The sequence below is a fragment of the Pteropus vampyrus genome, unplaced genomic scaffold (assembly GCF_000151845.1).
Source record: "Pteropus vampyrus isolate Shadow unplaced genomic scaffold, Pvam_2.0 Scaffold134, whole genome shotgun sequence".
Lineage (NCBI taxonomy): Eukaryota > Metazoa > Chordata > Mammalia > Chiroptera > Pteropodidae > Pteropus > Pteropus vampyrus.
This window is the reverse complement of record NW_011888915.1, coordinates 1,200,596-1,217,770: the sequence shown is the minus strand read 5'-3', so window position 1 is coordinate 1,217,770 and position 17,175 is coordinate 1,200,596. Positions and strand designations below refer to the sequence as shown.

At 42.1% G+C, this 17,175-nt stretch overlaps 1 protein-coding gene and 1 pseudogene across 7 annotated transcripts in view; one reads left to right on the top strand and one right to left on the bottom strand.

The window, feature by feature from the left end:
* The window catches only part of FGF1 (fibroblast growth factor 1), an 87,446-nt gene extending 73,213 nt beyond the window's left edge, over nt 1-14,233 (top strand). For 4 of the 7 annotated variants that reach the window (XM_011367453.2, XM_023534925.1, XM_023534924.1 and 1 more), the window contains 2 exons: nt 6,693-6,796; nt 11,016-14,233. In XM_011367453.2, the coding sequence (XP_011365755.1) occupies nt 6,693-6,796; nt 11,016-11,210 (299 nt within the window). In that variant the 3' untranslated portion in view covers nt 11,211-14,233. The remainder of the gene's footprint in view (nt 1-6,692; nt 6,797-11,015) is intronic. The other 3 variants (XM_023534926.1, XM_023534927.1, XM_023534928.1) reach the window with 3 other exon arrangements.
* A 2,334-nt stretch (nt 14,234-16,567) lies between these two features.
* On the bottom strand, nt 16,568-16,685 carry LOC105297043 (annotated as a pseudogene).
* Nucleotides 16,686-17,175: the final 490 nt, after the last annotated feature.

Genomic DNA, 17,175 nt, shown 5'->3' with positions numbered 1-17,175 from the left:
TCTAAGAAAAGTCTTTTTCAGATATGTATGTATTCCAAACCACTGGAATTTTTCTTCCCACAAACTCCTTTTTTTTCTTTGCCGTCTTTCTCTAATGTTTTACGGAGCCTCGCTTGTGGCTCCGTTTTAATTATAAATGCCACTGACATAAAACAACCTCAAGGAGCTCTGACTGAGGCTGACCTCACTTTAGGTAAACACAGCAAAGGACGGGAAGTCTCAACCCAGAATAAACCAGGCACGTAATCTCTTTTGGCCTCTCTTTGGAGAGCAGAGGTGGAAAGCGGGCTTAAAGGCCACCTACTGCTGCAGAAGCAGAACTTCCCTCTGCGCAGTTGTCTCACTAAAGGTACCAGTTGTAATCTTATCTTCAAAAATTCCTAGGGTGGGACAAGAAGATGCCAGTGAGGATGGCTTAGGGCTCGGAAAGGAGGAGCAGTGCCCCAAGGCTTACTTCTCTTGGCACTGACAGGCTCGTAACACCTTTTCCTTCTTTCTCTCTCCTTGGAAAGTAGGAATCACATATCTTACCGCAAATAAGTTACTACTAGGAGCTAATGGAGGGCTCTGGGGGGCAGAAGAGAAAACCAGAGAACAGACTTACAGTTGCTCAGAAAAAGAGGTAAAACAGCTAGTTGAGGGGCCAGCACAGCCACTCGGAAATGCTGGGTTCCTCTTGACGTAGGTTCCTCTAAGTAAAGACCCATAAGGGGTCCAAAAGATGAGCAGGGGGCAGGGAGGAGCACAATCTACAACGTGATCTTGTACATTTCAGTAATTCGACATTTATTTTCGACATCTGGGCCCTTCCCAAACTAGCACACACAAATGCATTCCCAGTAAAGGACAAACAGGAGGTATTCCCTTGCTCTGGTGCTAACTGAGTAGAAGATGCTGGAAAAGGAAGCTGAACACAGAGGTGTGACTTTAATGGCCCCTCACCCCTGTCCTGCCTCATCAGCTTTCCTGGTTCCCTGTCTGTCCCCAAGAAGACATCTTTATGGACACCTATGTTGAGGACTAGATGGTCCCTGGGGTCAAGCCTTAGCTGGGTCATAGAGCATCACAGGGGGCACCAGGAGCAAGAAACAGAAGTTTTGGCCAGCTCTGAGTGTTTGCCCATTGACTGAGAACCGGGCTTTATATGTTAGCCATCCCCTGAAAAGTAAGGAAGGGAATTCCGCCAACACCAGCAGATCCATCACCCAAGATTAACCAGTGTTACCAGCTGGCTGTTCTTGCCTTAGAACTGTGTTTTTAAAGAAATGAAAAGTAAAAAAAAAAAAAAAAAGAAAGAAAGAAAAGAAAAGAAATGAAGTTAGTATGAAGGGGAAGTTCCCTCCACTCCCCTCCCCAGTCTTAGTCCTTCTCCATCCTCCCCAGAGCGGCCATGGGTATGAATTTGGTCTGTACCTAGCATATATTCTTGTATTTTACTCCCTATATATTTATGAACTATGCATATTGTTTTATTATTTTTTTAATAAAATTTCCATCAAGGATTTTCTATAAATATTCTTTTGTAATTTTCTCTTTCCACTGGATACTTTCTGCTATTCTTTGACAGAATATCTGTATATCTATATATCTATCGTTGTAGTGTTGCACACTTTTGGTTGCTTTTAGCTCAAAAACAAGTGATTTTTTTTTTTTTTTTTTTTTTTTGCTATTGTGTTGCTTTAGCATTCATGGGGTCTTCTGTATCCCTAACTGGGTGTAAGCCCCGGAATGCAGGGCCCTTGTCTGGCTTGGCGCTCAGTTCCCAGCACACAATAGACAGAAAATGAATACGCCGGCTGCCTGACGTTCCCCAGGGCTCCAAGAGGGAGGAGCTTCTGCTTCAGCCCGGCTGTGTGGCCAGCTCCTCCCTCTCTTTCTGAGCCCCTTTCTCCTGCTCTCTCCTCCCCACTCTTCCTCCCCACTCTTCCTCAGAAGCAGCTGCAGGAGGATGTAGGTTTGGAAAACTGGAATGAAGTCACACTAGGGAGTTGGACACCTAGCTGGTTACACGAGCAGCTCGGGCTGGGTGTTACTCCTTCCTGCCAGCTCTGCTTGCAGAAGGATATATGTTAGGAAACTTAGCCAGAAAGAAATCCAGTGAAAATGAGCTATGAAACTTGGACATCCTGGAGAAATAATATTTACAGAGGAAACTCTTGAGACGAACTCTCACCAGTGTAACAACCCTGGTGTTGGGGCTCACGGCCGAGCACTGGATCATGTGCCAAGCAGTGCTGGCTCATGTTTACCTCTGTGAGGCCTTTACATGGCCAAGAGGGGACTCCACAGACGGCAAAGTAAACTCTACTTCTCCCCACAGTGAGATGAATGGGAACTATTTAAGACATAAAAAAGAAATGAACTGGGGAATAAAAAGCTTTATAAAAACCTTCCTTGGTCACAATGATATGTGAGTGTAGTTTTATCAGTTATAACAAATGCACCAACTCTGGTGGGGAATGTCGATGATGGGGACGAGGAGGGTACATGGGAAATCTCTGTACCTTCCTCCCTATTTTAATGTGAACCTAAAACTGCTCTAAAAAATACATTCTATTTTAAGAAAAAAATCTTTGATTACCTAAAAGGATTTGCAATTTGGGATTTCTGTTGCACCTATAATGTGTTTGACTAAATACCTACATATATGGATGGTAGATGGGAAGAAGTCTCAGGGGACTAACATCACTCCATTCTATGGCTACGAAAGGGGACCTGGATGACCATCCACCATCTTGCACATGTCTGACCTTGAACACAAGGAATTCGAAGAAGATGAGAGAGGATGGCTTGATTTGGACCACTGTTTCCCATTATCGGAGCCCAAGGTGTTATATGAAAGAGAGGAAGAAGCAGGATACTTGGAATCTCAAACCTGGGTTCTGGTCATAGTTTTGCCCCCGATGACAAGTGTAACATTGGGGAAAATGTGCTCTCGCCGAGCTGCAGTCTTCTCACTTATAGGACAGAGCTGGTGCCACCTTCCTCTAGGGAGTGCTATGAGGAGCGATGAGGTCACCTAAGCACGGCAGAAATGATAGTGCTGGGCACTGTCCATGCATTAGATCACTTCATCCTCATTACAACTCCATGAAGCAGGCACTATCATTACAGATAAGGAAATAGAGGTAAATAACTCGCTCAATGATCACACAGCTAACGCATAGCCAAGCCGGGATTTAAAAATCACGCAGTTTGATTCTGGAGCCTACATTCTAATTTTACACAATTCAGACCAGGGTAGAAACTAGCATGCTGCCCGGAACATTGAAATTGATCGGTAAATTGTTATCCCTTTCCTTTGGTCTGTCTTAAACAAGCAGGATTATGCTGAAAATTGATAGACAGAAAAATATATGTGAAAGTTCTCTGAAAACCGTAAATGAAAACACAGAGCCTAAGAAAAAACAGCTTTACTGAGATAAGTCCACATACTGTACAATTCACTGATTTAAAGTATACCATTCAGTGGTTTTTCTTACATTCAGTGCAACCATCTCCACAATCAATTTTAGAACATTTTCATCCCCCCAAAAAGAAATCCTACGCCTCCTAACCATAAGTCTCCTCCTCTGCCCCATCTTCCCCCCGCCAGCCCCGGCAGCCACTCATCTGCTTCCTGTCTCTACGGGTTGGCCTCATCTGGACGCGTCATGCAAATGAACTCACAAAATATATGTACTTTTGCGACTGGCTTCTTTCATTTACCATGTTTTCAGAGTTCATCCCTATCATATGTCAGTGGCATATGTCAGTGCTTTGTTCCTTGTTATTGCTGAATACTATTCTATCATACATTGTTAGTCAACATATTCGCTTGCTTTATAGATCGATAGAGCTGGAAAAAAACTTTAGAGACTGAATCCAAACCTCTCTCATTTTACTGAGAAGGAGAGGTTAAATAGCCTGGCCAAGGTCATGCAGAGGGTTGGTGGCAGAGCCCATCCTTGAGCCTTACAATTCTCTACTCGGTCCCATCTTACTTCACTCCACAAGGCAATAATGGAAACATAACTCAAGGTGCGCAGCTTATTGATGATGGACCAGCAGAATCATCTCTGCAAATACTGGTCATTCAACAAATATATATTAGTTGTCCCCGGAGGGCAGGGCACTGTGAGATGTGCGGGAGACCTAAGGGGGAACAGGACAGACAACATCCCTGCCCCTTCTCCCAAAGGCGCATTCTCCCGGGGAGGCAGAAGTCAATGAGTAAAGCCCTAAAGGGGAAAATAATCGCGCTTCGTACAACTTGCCATGAAGGAAGCCGACAAGGAGTCGAGAGAGACGACGCTGTGGTGGCCAAAGGGGCACTGGCAGGGGCGGTAAGGAGAGTGGCGGTGAAGGGACCTCAGTACGGAGCGCCATACTGTAGGTGCTGGGGTGGAAAAGGCCTCTCCGAAGAGGGGATATTTAGGCTGAAGACGGGAGGAGGAGAAGGACCAGCTTTGTGAGTCTCGGGGAAAGAGGGTGCCAGAGAGGGTAGAGCTTGTGTAAAGGCCCCGAGGTGAGAAAGAGCGTGGTGTATTTGTCAGAGTTGAACGGGCGAAGTAGTGACTGAGTGAGCAATGGTGTGACTTGAGGCTAGAAGAGAGGAGTCCCAGATCACAACGGGGTGGGGAGGGCTTTTGTCCTGCTCTCTCAGAGCGAACAGAATTTAGGAGGACTCGTGTAGGAGATCAGTGGCTTCCAATTTCCTTCCTATGAATTAGATAAACTCCATTACACAGGAAGCTAGAGGAGGCCCTGAGTGAGGCAAAGATGTCCGAGGATGAGAGAAATGCATCTTCACTAAGAGGGATATAACTATGCACCTCATCTGGGATGAATCAGAAGACAAGGAAAACAGAGGGAAATGAGAAAATATGAGCGCATTAATAGGGAAGTGGTTACATGATTATGGCATAGCCACATAATGGAACACAATTCAACTGGCAAAAAGAACAAAGTTAATTCTTTCAGTAAAGAGGTGGGAAGATCTCCAATTAGTTGTTAAGAAAAAACAAAAAACAAAACAAGGTGCAGAACTATACAGATAGCATCTTAACATTTGTGTAAAAACAGCCAGGAGGAATAACGTGCATTTGCACATATGTGCATAAAATCTCTCTAGAAGGATACAGCTAAAATATATCTAGGAGGGGCTTGTTTCTGTCTCCCAGGGGAAGGTGCTCTGGGAGGAAGGACGAGAATCTTGTCTAGCTTGTTTACTGCTGTATCCCCATTGGTTGCAAGTGGGAGGTAGGAAGAAGGGAGAATTTTCACTGTTTCCTCTTGTATTGTTTCCAAATTTGAAATATGGGAATATATTTCCTATTCAAAGAAATTAAATAAAAAAATGAAAATGAAGAAAAAGCAATGAGGGGTCCAGATATGCCCACCAAAGCCCTGTGTTTCTTCCAGCCTCCCTGCTCCTTGGCCTCTGAACAAAGCTGACCCTTAAGAGGTCAGCTCATCCTCCTGTGGAACTTTTGAGTGCTCACTAGTCCTGGTCTAGGTTTCACTCCTAGTCATAATGATGGTTGTGACAGTCTGGTGACCAAAGAAACTGTTCAGAAGAGTCCAAAATTAAGTTCAACTCCCAATGTGAACCATCAAAGCACCTCCCTCCAGAGCATCCCTGGGGAGAGTGAGTAAATGAATAATTACAAAATGGATATCGGACTCTAATTAGGTATCCAGCCGTGGGCAAGGCAGCTTGGGAGTACCTGTCAGCATAAATGGGGAGAGTGTAACTCAGGGTAACTTATGCCCTTGACCTCAACCTTGAGGTTTTTCAACCTTGGCACTAGTGACTTTTGGGCCTGGATAATTCCTTGTTGTGAAGGGCTGCCCTGTGCTTTGCAGGATGTGTAGCAGCATCCCTGATCTCCACCCACTAGGTGCCAATAGCACCATCCCACTTCAGCTAGGACAACAAAAAAGTCTCCAGATATGGCTAAATGTCCCCTGAAGAACAAAACTGCCCCTAGGTGAGAACAACTGTTCCCATCCCTGCATTTTGAGGTAAGTGCTTCATTTTCCCCATCTGAAGCTAGGGTCTCTACCCAGTCGGGTTGCCACAGAAGTTGGGGGATGACTGAACTTCCCTGTGAGTGAGTTCGCTGAGTTTCAGATGTGCCAAATAATCCAACTTCCTGTGAACCTCTTCTGTCCAGGAAAATAACACTGTCAGGTTTGGGAAAATAAGTCTGTTGACGAGAAGCTCCCAGGCCTAGAAAGTCCCGGCTGTAAAAAGGCACCCCCTACAAGGCAGGTTGATGACTGAGACAGAACACACTCAGGCTGGTCAGGTGGCCACTCTACAGCACCCCAGGATCACTGGGACCACGGAGCCACAGGAAGTGAACGCCACTTCCTCCCGTGGTTATTTCCCTGCAAGTGATAGAGAAAGAGAAAGGAGCGAGGTGCTGTGAAATTGCACAGGGTCATTTTATAACAAGCAGACGGGGAAGGGTAGGCATGCCTGCTTCATCTCTCCTCTCAAGAACACCATTCCCAATGGACAGCTTTCTTTGGAGGGAAAAGAAAAAGGAACTGTATTTCTATGTTTTGATTAATCTGAGGCTCATCCTTGAGGGCTCTGTGAAATGAATGAGCAGAATTTTCCATGGCTAACTGTCCTGGCTGCCAGGCCCTATTGGCAAAAGCCTAGTGTTTATTTACTTTTGCTCGTGTTATTTTTATTTCAGTTCAGCTGCAGCTCAGTGCGGAAAGTGTGGGGGAGGTGTATATAAAGAGCACCGAGAGTGGCCAGTACTTGGCCATGGACTCCGACGGGCTTTTGTACGGCTCAGTAAGTATAAGGCTGACAAGCTTCCAGACTCGGCCAAGGTTTGAGGTTTCCAGAAATCTTGTTACGTTGAGTGATACAAACTATAAAGCAACAATTAGTCTCTGTTTGTTATTGTTTCCAGTAGGATTCCTGCCCTCTACCTTGCCTTATTTTAGGCACAAACATAAAAGAGTTTCTTGCGGTATTCTCTCAAAATACTCAAACATATTATCACATAGACAAAGAGAAGACATTGATTGAAATTTTGGTAACTCATCTGTCAGTCATTCCGGAATACCTAGTCCCACTTCATTCATTCCAAAAATGTTTCTTGAGCATCAACCACATGCTATAGGTGTGTCCTCTGGGCTTTTTACAAAAACTTCAGAGCCTGGATTCTAGGAATTGATATGTCATTCATAAAACTTTTATTCTAGAAGGGTCACATAAGAGGATAAAAAGTTTAATAACTCAATTTAACCAACATTTTGTCAAACGCCTCCTGTATCTAAGTACTTTAGGTACTGAAAGGGATGCAAAGATAAATTAGCTACATCCCTGCCCTGGAGAAGCACAAAGAGTTTCTTCAGTATCTAAAATCCTCCACATCACCTGCTCCATCCTTCTCATAATTAATTTAGACAGGTTTGACTCTGTATATGCTAGTCTTTGTGAGAAAAGTATAGAAATAGAAGCGATCTGATTTTATCCCTTCTGGTATCTCTGGTAAAAGATTTGACTAGAAAGAGAGCTGAAGCCAATGGTCCCAGGTTTTGAAATTATTTCTGGTTTCAATGATCCTTTCATCGTATCCTAATAACTAGATAATTAAGGCTTAGCTGTAATTCACAGCCAAAGCCAAACCCCTTTTCTTCTCTTTTATGAAGATGTATGTCTACAAAAAGGCAGCCTGGAGAGTGATTTTAGTCTGGGGATTGCTTTAACCTATATCAAATTACCAAGTAACACTGGGCACAGGAAACGCTCTCTTGAAGCTATAACCTAAGCCATAGTTCAGGATGTAGACACCGTCCAGTGCTTTTCATGCTCCCACTAAGGGTTAAGGAGATGAGATCATCAGAGTAATAGGTAGCCTGTAGTAGGCTGTTGGCTGAAATATGGATCAAATGGTATAATTTCAAGGGTTTGGAGGTAGGCAAGACAGTGGCTGCTTCATAGGGAGCAGATTTTTTTTTAGGAGGTTCTTCCAGTTGGTAATCAATCGACCAATGGATCACTCAATCTCAGGCTCATAATTGAATTTCATGCCTCTGACGCTTTGGCAAGTTACTCACCCACTCTGAGCCTTGTCTAAAATGCAGATAGTAATGGATAGTAACTACCAGCATTAAGGGCTTAAGGGGAGTCTGAGAGACAATGAACAGAACCTGCCTGACAGCGTGACTGGCACGTTGGCGGCATCCCATCAATGGTAGCTATGAAACAGTTTATATATCCTGACCTTCATTATTTCTTCAGTGACATGTTACAGTTTTATGGCTTTTCTTTCTTTAAATCACTTTTGATATTTATTATAACCTTCTTTTACTTGTATAAAAATATTGGGGGAGAACTCCTCAAATCCAATTTCCTCTAGGCTCCAAACACCCCCTTCTCCCATTATAGTCCTAGCCATCACTGTAATTCACCTGAAATATTCAGAGGGTGATCTTGATATGTTATGCCTCATAATTTTATATTTACCCATTGACAAAGAGAAGTTCTAAATATCTCAGAGCTCTGCCTTTTGCTCTTCACCGATTTTAGGTATCAATCCATCATGATATGGATTTGTGTGTATGTGTGTGTGGAAAGGACATATTTATTTAAAAGAAAATAAGTCTGAAAGGCTATATACCAAAACGTTAATCTATTTATCTCTGGAGTTGGTAAATGGCTCATTTTATAATATCTGAATGCTTTGCTATATTTTCTGAATTTTCCTCAGTGGGTTTATCTCACCTATGTAATTGGGGACAAAACATGCTAAATATAAAAAAGAAAATAATGAAAACAATAGGCATGAATCAACTGTTAATCCCCAACCCTTTGGCACTGCTCCGAGTACATGACAAGCGCTGACAAATCCTGGTTGGGTGGTGAACGCAAGCACCTCCAAACTGGCCTGCTGACTCAGCCTCTGACTCAGTCACTGTGTGAGTGTCTACTGCTGTAGTGTAATAGAGACATCACTGGGGGGGCGGTGCGCGTGGCCATCCTCAGCTTTGTCACAGAACACAGGCCTGATGCCCACTGAGTGGTGTCATGGCGTGAGCCCTCCTTACAGGGGGGTGGGCCACCCACGCAGGTACAAAACTGCTGACCTCCTCCCGCCCCTGACAATGTGCATCAAACACTGATGTCTGGATAAGTTCCTTTAGAAGCAGTAGAGTCACCCAATTAAACATTACATCTATGTCCCATCTTGTTCTAAAATGATCCAGTGCCTCACCAAGTTGTCACTGCACTAGACTACACATGAATAAGTAAGGATACAGAGTTCCTTACTAACCAAAGATAACTTTGTTGCATGCTTTACAGAATATCAAGAATCAAATTCACCACCTCGCTGGCAAGCACCTATTATTTGCATGGTTCTATGTCTGGGGGTAGACAGAAGGCTACCAAGATCTCATCTCTTCCCAAAGCAGGGCTTACAGTCTAACAGACAAACATGCCCACAAATAGAGAACAATGAACAGTAGGACTGGAAACCACCAGAAAGAAACTCACCAACCACTTCGTATGAAGAGATAATATATAGACCACATGATTTGGAATTGAGCAAAGTCAATAAGCAGCATAATAGTATTTTAATACACCTAACTGGTTTATATCTCAATATAATAAATATCTTCTAAAATCTTAACAAATAGAAAGTTCAAATAATTGGTGTTCCTCCTGCTAACAGAAGAATTCCAAGTAAAAAAAAAAAAGTAATTGTTGGTAGATCTTTAAAAATAACTGCCCTATTTAATATGTTGTAGTTATCTTTCCAGCTTAATAAATCGACAACTGCATTGGATCCCACTGTATGGATGCGCCACTATCCACTTACCCATCATCTTTCCATGGATATTTAGGTTGCTTCCAATTAGTAACCAATATATCCAAAGACCATCCTTGAAAACACAGTTTTACATTTGTCCAACTATCTCCTAAGGGTCAGTTCCTAGACGTGAAATTGCTGAGTCGAAGGTAACACGTATTTAAAATTTTGATTATATATCGCCAAACTACCCTCAGAAAGATTCCACCAATTTATCTGACCAACAGAGTGCGTGAAGAGAGCCAATTTCCTACACTCTCACTAATACTAAGACCTGTAAATCTTTTTGCTCTTTGCAAATATTATCACCAACTTGTTAAATTATTTTTAATTTGCATTTTCTTGCTAGTGAAATGGAATGTTTTCATAGGTTGAGTACCATGTTTAAAACGGCAGATATAGCATGCCATTTTGAAAGCATCCTAAATCTATATCTATATGGGCTCCTCAACGTATCTCTGTGTGGACGTACATAAAGACATAAGGAAAGTGAACATCACCTGTCTATGTCTTGGTGGGTGGGCTTTGGGGTGACTTTTTCTTTTTTCTTTCTTTTTTTAATAAGTTGTCATTTTTAAAAAGTAGAATTTTTTCTATAAGTAGCAAAAAGAGCTATTTTCATTTTTTTTTTAAAAAAAAAACTAAGTTTCAGGATATGTTTTACACTTAAGACACATTTTGGGCAAGCATGTATGTTCATTACAACGCAAAAGTAAAATCCTGATTTGGTGAGTGAAAATCATTAGGATGAAAAGTGATATTAGTAGGTTTTCAGTTATTTTTCTAGTCCAAGCTTAAAAGCCCCACAGTCTGCTTTTACCTATTTTGGACATTTGTTGTGGTCATGCCTGTGTGCCAGGCCTTTACAGAGACAAAAGGCCCGGCCCTGGTCTTGGGGTGCTTGTAGTCATCCAGGATCTCCCCAGGGGGAGACTACAGGGTCTTGAGGACAGCAAATGGAGGGAGAGGTTATAACAACAGCAAATGTATACTGAAGGCTCATTATGCGCTGGGTCCTGTTCTAAGTCCTCGTTAACACCCTCAGAGATAGGCTCATTACCCCGTTTTTACTGAAGAAGAAACTAAGGCACAGAGAACCTAGGTAACTTGCCCAAGGTCACCCAGCTAGTAAGCCGAGGAACCCTTTTTAAAACCATTCACTAATAGACCGACTCTCTTTTATCTTTTTAGCAGACACCAGATGAGGACTGTTTGTTCCTGGAAAGGCTGGAGGAAAACCATTACAACACCTACACATCCAAGAAGCACGCAGAGAAGAATTGGTTTGTTGGGCTCAAGAAGAATGGAAGCTGCAAGCGCGGTCCCCGGACTCACTACGGCCAGAAAGCGATCCTGTTTCTCCCCCTGCCAGTCTCCTCTGATTAGAGAAATCTGCTCTGGGTGCTGACGGCTCCAGAGGAGCCGGAGGGGTCCTCACTGGTTGACCCCAGATTGTTCCCTTGACCATTGGCTATGTTTACCCCTGGCCCCAAGAGCCTGAATCTGTAAGCAATGCACTTCTAAATACCCAGTTCGCTTTCTTGCAGAGCCCTTTTCCCCAACACAGTTTGGAACAGAGGGACCAAATTGCTTCCAGGGGCCAACTGGCTGGCCAGTCTGGGTCTGGTTTAGAGGTCTATTTGCCTGCAGGCACCTGTTGCAGGCTGGACCTCTCAATGCCAAGGTAGGGCCAAAAGAAGTGCGTTCGGGGGGATGCGGAACGAGTCATTAGTAACTGCATATAATTCCTGAGTAAACCCTGTCAGTGATTCTCCTAAACATCTGGCATAATTCCCTTTCATCCTTTCAATGTCCCATAAATATTAACAGAGAAGCTTATGGCTGGCTGGGTTAGAGGAAGGCAGCATTCCACGAGTAGAAACAGGGATTAAGAAATCCTCTCTCAAGAATGGAAGGGATTAAAATAGCAAGGGGAGATTGGATTCTGGCTTAGAAGGATGCAATGTCAACATGGAATAAATGAAGGATGGGAGGCTCAGCCACAGCAAAGCAATGCTTTGGACTTTCCCAAAGTTACTGGGCAGCAGGAAGCCCCTGGATGGTGTCAGGTGGAAAGCGTGAGCAGTGGGTTCTTGATAAAAGCAAGGACATCGGATGTTGGTAAATTCATTTGGGTTCAGGAGTGATGAGAAAGAAAGGGGAACATGGGTTTGAGTGGTCATTGTCCTCTAAAGAGGATGATTCTAGTGACGAGAAGGAAAGAGAAAGGAACACCATGACATGTGCTTGGCCACCGGAAAGCAGAGGCTTTGGGGTCCCAGGGCAGTGCTTAAAAGTCACAGGGGGAGCTTGTTTGAATGTACATTCTGGTTCAGTGGGTCCGGGGTACAGTTTTTACATTTCTAACAAGTTCCCAGGTGCTGTAGATGCTGCTGCCACCCCCCACCATGATTTAAGTAGAGGTCCTGAAGAATGTTAGTCAAATGAAGGTGGCTCAACCCCCACCCCGCCCTCTCTCTCCTCATCCTTAAGATGCCTGTGTTCAGAAGCATGGATTTAAGGCGCTTTGGTCCATTGCCTATAAAATGCCCATTTAGAAGATAAACAAAAGCATACTTCAAAACGTTAAACCATCACAAACAGCTTTTCCCAAGAGACCATTTGTGTTACGATTACTTGTATAAATATGCTTCCTGCTTAACGTAAACTTGACCCAAGTGGCTAGCAAATTAGAAACACCATTTATCTTTGACATATGATACTGTTGCCATGTAAGGGCCTTAAATAAGCCATTTAAATTTACTGTGAGACTATGTTTTAATCACATTTAAAAATATATAGCTCAAAGGCAGTTAAACTGATCAGCAGTCAGCCACTGAGAATAATAGGATACGATATATAAGCTATTCAATTATGTACTATTTATACTACATTTACCTGTAAAATGAGATATCGCTTTGTTTTCCACTGTGCTATTAGAAATTTTTCTTTGAAAAAATGGGGACTCTTAAACAATGATATGATAATTATGGATAAAAATTGATGAGAGTGTTTGTTAGCTCATGTTTTATAAGGAATAGAAGTAATTATTAATTGAAAACAATCCCTTAGTAATTGAACCATTATATTGAAAACGGAAGAAAAATGACAATTTGTGAAAGTTCCAAAGGATAGTGCAGTTGAGGAACTAAACTTAGTTAACACTATGATGAATAATACCATCCTGCGTTTCTACAGCAAAATGATTTGTAACTTTGCAACTTGGATAAGATGGTTCTATTTTACATTAGTAAATTTTTGCAGGCAAGTTGGCGATAGTGCAGTGTGGCTTTACATCTCTTTATTACAAAGATTTGGCCAGAAAAAGGCACCCAGAGAGGAAATCCAAGATATTTATAACGGTCCATAACTTTTTAGTGTATGAATCAAATTCAAGTATAACATAATTGGCCAAGAAAACTTAAACACTGTTGCTAACAGATGAGATCGAAGTCTGTAGTTTCAGAGACCCAAAGCCTTGTAAAAGAAACACTACTGTGACCTCAACACCCTCAGCCCAGTCATCATTCGTATATTTGTTCAATTAATATTTATTAAGTGCCTACTGTGTGTCAGGCACTCTCCTGGGTACTGGGGCTCCTGAGAACCTTGTCTGTCTGATTTGCTGCTGTATTCTCTCCCGGGGCATTAGATTTGTGATGAAAGATACTGTGGATTCATTTCTTTCAGTCAAGTAAAAACAGACTTTGTAGGTTCCAGCTGAATAAACAGTAAGTCCCAGAAACCCAGGTTTTGGAAGAATTAGCAAACCCCAGCACAAGATAAACCCCTATCAAAGTGTTAGAGGACATGGCAAGGTAAATGTAACATTTTCAACCATGTCAGTTCAGGGGGGACCGTTTTCAAATCAGAAAAAGCCTGTCAGATCTGTAGGAAGGGGGCGGTTGGTAGTTCCCCATTCCGTTTTGAACATGATCTAGTTCCCTAAACATGGAGCATTCTTGTTGCTCTGTCTCTTCCTTAAGGAAGTCTTGTAGCCATCTGCCTGTCATATGCCTCTCGTGTGGACTGATTTTCAGGCCAACTATAATGAGTTGCCTGACATTCTGTAAAAGCATCAGGAACATATATGCTTTGTTTTCAATGTGCTGGTGGAGGTGGTGGTGATCTGTTTCCTTGGAAGGGATGGTAATAAAGCCTCCTACGGCCAACAGTGTGTACTTACAAAAGTTGACTGGAGCATCATGTGCTACTCAAGATCAGGGTCCCTGCTTTGTGTCAGAGGTGATGGAGTCCAAGTCCCCAGCCTGTAGAACATGATGCCTGAACCGAGTGAGCTCACGGGCTGCAAAGCAGACCTCTGATGAAGAAGACACCTGTCATTTTACATCACTGTCTCATTTTTTTTGCACCTTATGAGTATTAATAAACGTTCCACTAATAGGTGATAATGTCTCTGAGTTTCTGAGTATCGTGGTGTTTCATCTTCCTATGCAGGGACCTCCTCTGGCATCTCCGCTTTGGCTGCTTTGTCTGCTACACTTAACTTGTCACCAAATATTAGACTTTTAAGACTGGTAGGAAAAGGTAAGGTAACAACATTTTTCATTTTGCTTGGAAACCTAAGTCAATATTGGTGCATTTCTAGGGATTAATTAGGGAAGTATATTCAGGAAATTTGCCCCCTAAAGAGTCAAGCACCATAACTAGCTCAAGTGATACTTTTTCTTTATAGTAAAATCATGGAAAATTTTGATATTATAGTAGAGCTAACCAGCATGGGCTTAGACAAAGAAACTGTGATTGGAAAAAAAATTCAAAGACTTATTTACAATTTTGAGTCAATGTTAAGATGTGCATCTCTTGTATCTCAAGAGCCTTGACATGAGGCTACAAGTTGCCTCATCAAATTTTCTGAAATTATCATACTAAGCAACAACTCCTTAAATAAACTTCTGAATCTTATGACTTATTATTCTTAGGATAAAATACACTGTTTCTTAGACATCACGACAGAATCAGATCACACAAATGCACAAGCACACATGCACTTATATGTGCACACATACCCATACTCATACAAGCACCTGAACCAATACAAAACAGTTGAGCAGTGTTTGCTCACTCTGCTAATTACATACCACAATCAATCCTGCCATTTTCTTTTAAAGTTGCCTAAAAAAAATATTTTTCTACCTTTTGGAGCTTGATCCACACTAAGAATGACATTTTCCATCACAACCCAGCATATACATACTCTTGTACATACATACAACTGAAACTAAAAATGTCATATATATATATATATACGTGTATATACACACACACACACACACACACACACACACATATATATATATATTTCAGATGCATTCAAATTTTTCTATTATATATCACTAAAAAATGCTGGTCAAGATCAATTAAATCAGGTCACGACACTAAAGGGTCACAGCTAAAGTTTGAAAAACACTGGCTTAAAGTAACCATTCTTCCTGAAGACAGCAAGACTCAGTTGGAATCCTGTATTATGATGTTAGTGTTTCCAAAGACATGGATTGTTCTTGAAGACACAGGCAAGGAGACATTTAGTTACCCAGAAACCATCTGTTCTGAGGGCTTGGTGAATTCTTTTAGTTGGTTTGCTACTAATCATGCAAAATAAATGCAATGATGCAGATCCCACAGGAACCTACTGCTGCTCCCAATGTTGGTCTTAGCAGATTTCTGTTCTCAGAGCCCTGGGGACTTGGACCCCTGCCCCTCCTTTGGAATTCTCATCTCTTTGGGTCATTCCCTCCCTAACTCGCAGTGTCCACTTCATTCCTCTCTCTTGACTCCCAAATTCCTAGTTCATAACCATTTATAAACAAGACATAAAAAGTAGATTGAGCCAGGAAAAGGCTAGAAACCCAGCCCTCATCCCTTTCTGGGAATTAGCCTCTCATCTACCTAAAAAAAAAGTTGACCATCCATGACTCGGACCTAAGATAAACACCAGTGCTACTGAAATGCGTCTTATACAGGAATTTAAAAGTTTTCACCTTTGCAGCATCAATTAAAAAAGTAACTATGTGCCCTAAATGTTCGGGGGGAGGGAAAGGGGGGTTTAGGGTGGCTGAGAATTGGCATCTTATGGGTTAATTAGACCACAAACAGAAAACTATAAGTGAAGTCATCACTTTTCATATTTATCTGAACGATGTCCTATCTGCCATGAAGCAGGTAGGAGAGGGGAATGCTAAACCCTTAGCACTTTTGGGTTGTTGTTATACTAACAAGTATGGTAATAATGACACGTCAAAGATGTGCCCTCAGCTGCAAATTAGCAAAATTTATTTTCAGGAGCAGTAGTGCAATGTAAGAATACTTAAGCCCAACCAAGCAGTGGGACGTGTATGTTCTCCACGTCAAAAATTACTAGAGATTCAACAACCGTTAAAATTGAAATGATGACTCATAAAAAGTGGCACACCCCCTCCTTCCTACTTCACGCCCTAAACCTGTCTTCCACCCCCAGAAAGAAACTTCCTTTGCCATCGTACATAAAATTTACTCTAGAATCCAGAGAACTCAGACTCTGAGATGTGGGGATCTGACATCCAGCACTCAGGACCCCAGTGATTCATCTAACATTCTCTCAAGTTACAAGGGAAATGTACTAAAAGACTACTAGGATCTTTCTGTAACATTGTACCCACATTTTGGTTGACACACTGGCCATGACATACTATACTGTTAGCTTTCCACCCTAGTTATAAAATTTTTCTTCTTTTTTTTTTTTAAGCCTACAGCACCTGGTAGTCCCAGGCAGTCTTCCATCCAAGTACTAACCAGGCCCAACCCTGCTTGCTTCCGAGCTCAGACAAGATCGGGCGCATTCAAGGTAGTATGGCCGTAGACCCTAGTTACAAAATTAAAAAGAGAAACCAGGTCATACACAGCCTGAAGCTAAAAGGTGGGTTTGCTTTACAGATGTTGTATTATAGGACCTAGTTTTAGAGTCTTCTGATGGGTCTGAGAATGTTTGTGATGTAGGGAGAAGGTATTTCTCAAATTGATTCCTTCTCTCTGAGCTTCCCACTGTCACACATTCAGCAGCTAAACATTGGTGTCTGTTTTATTACATCAAGAAGCAAATCTCACCATGTCCTTAATGTGCTTTTCTATCAGCCTTACTGAACGATTGGACATTCCGTTTTTGGAACTGTGTTCAATTTCCGGATTTTTTCTTGGCTGCTGTGCTTGGGGATATAAATGTAGGCAGGCAGTTTGTGCAAATTATCATCACAGAAACACACCTCGCTGTGATTTTCCCATTTCATGTTTTCCTGCCTTAGGAAAAATTTTTTAGTCTTACCCAGAGATACTAAGAGCAAGATGTTAGATTATT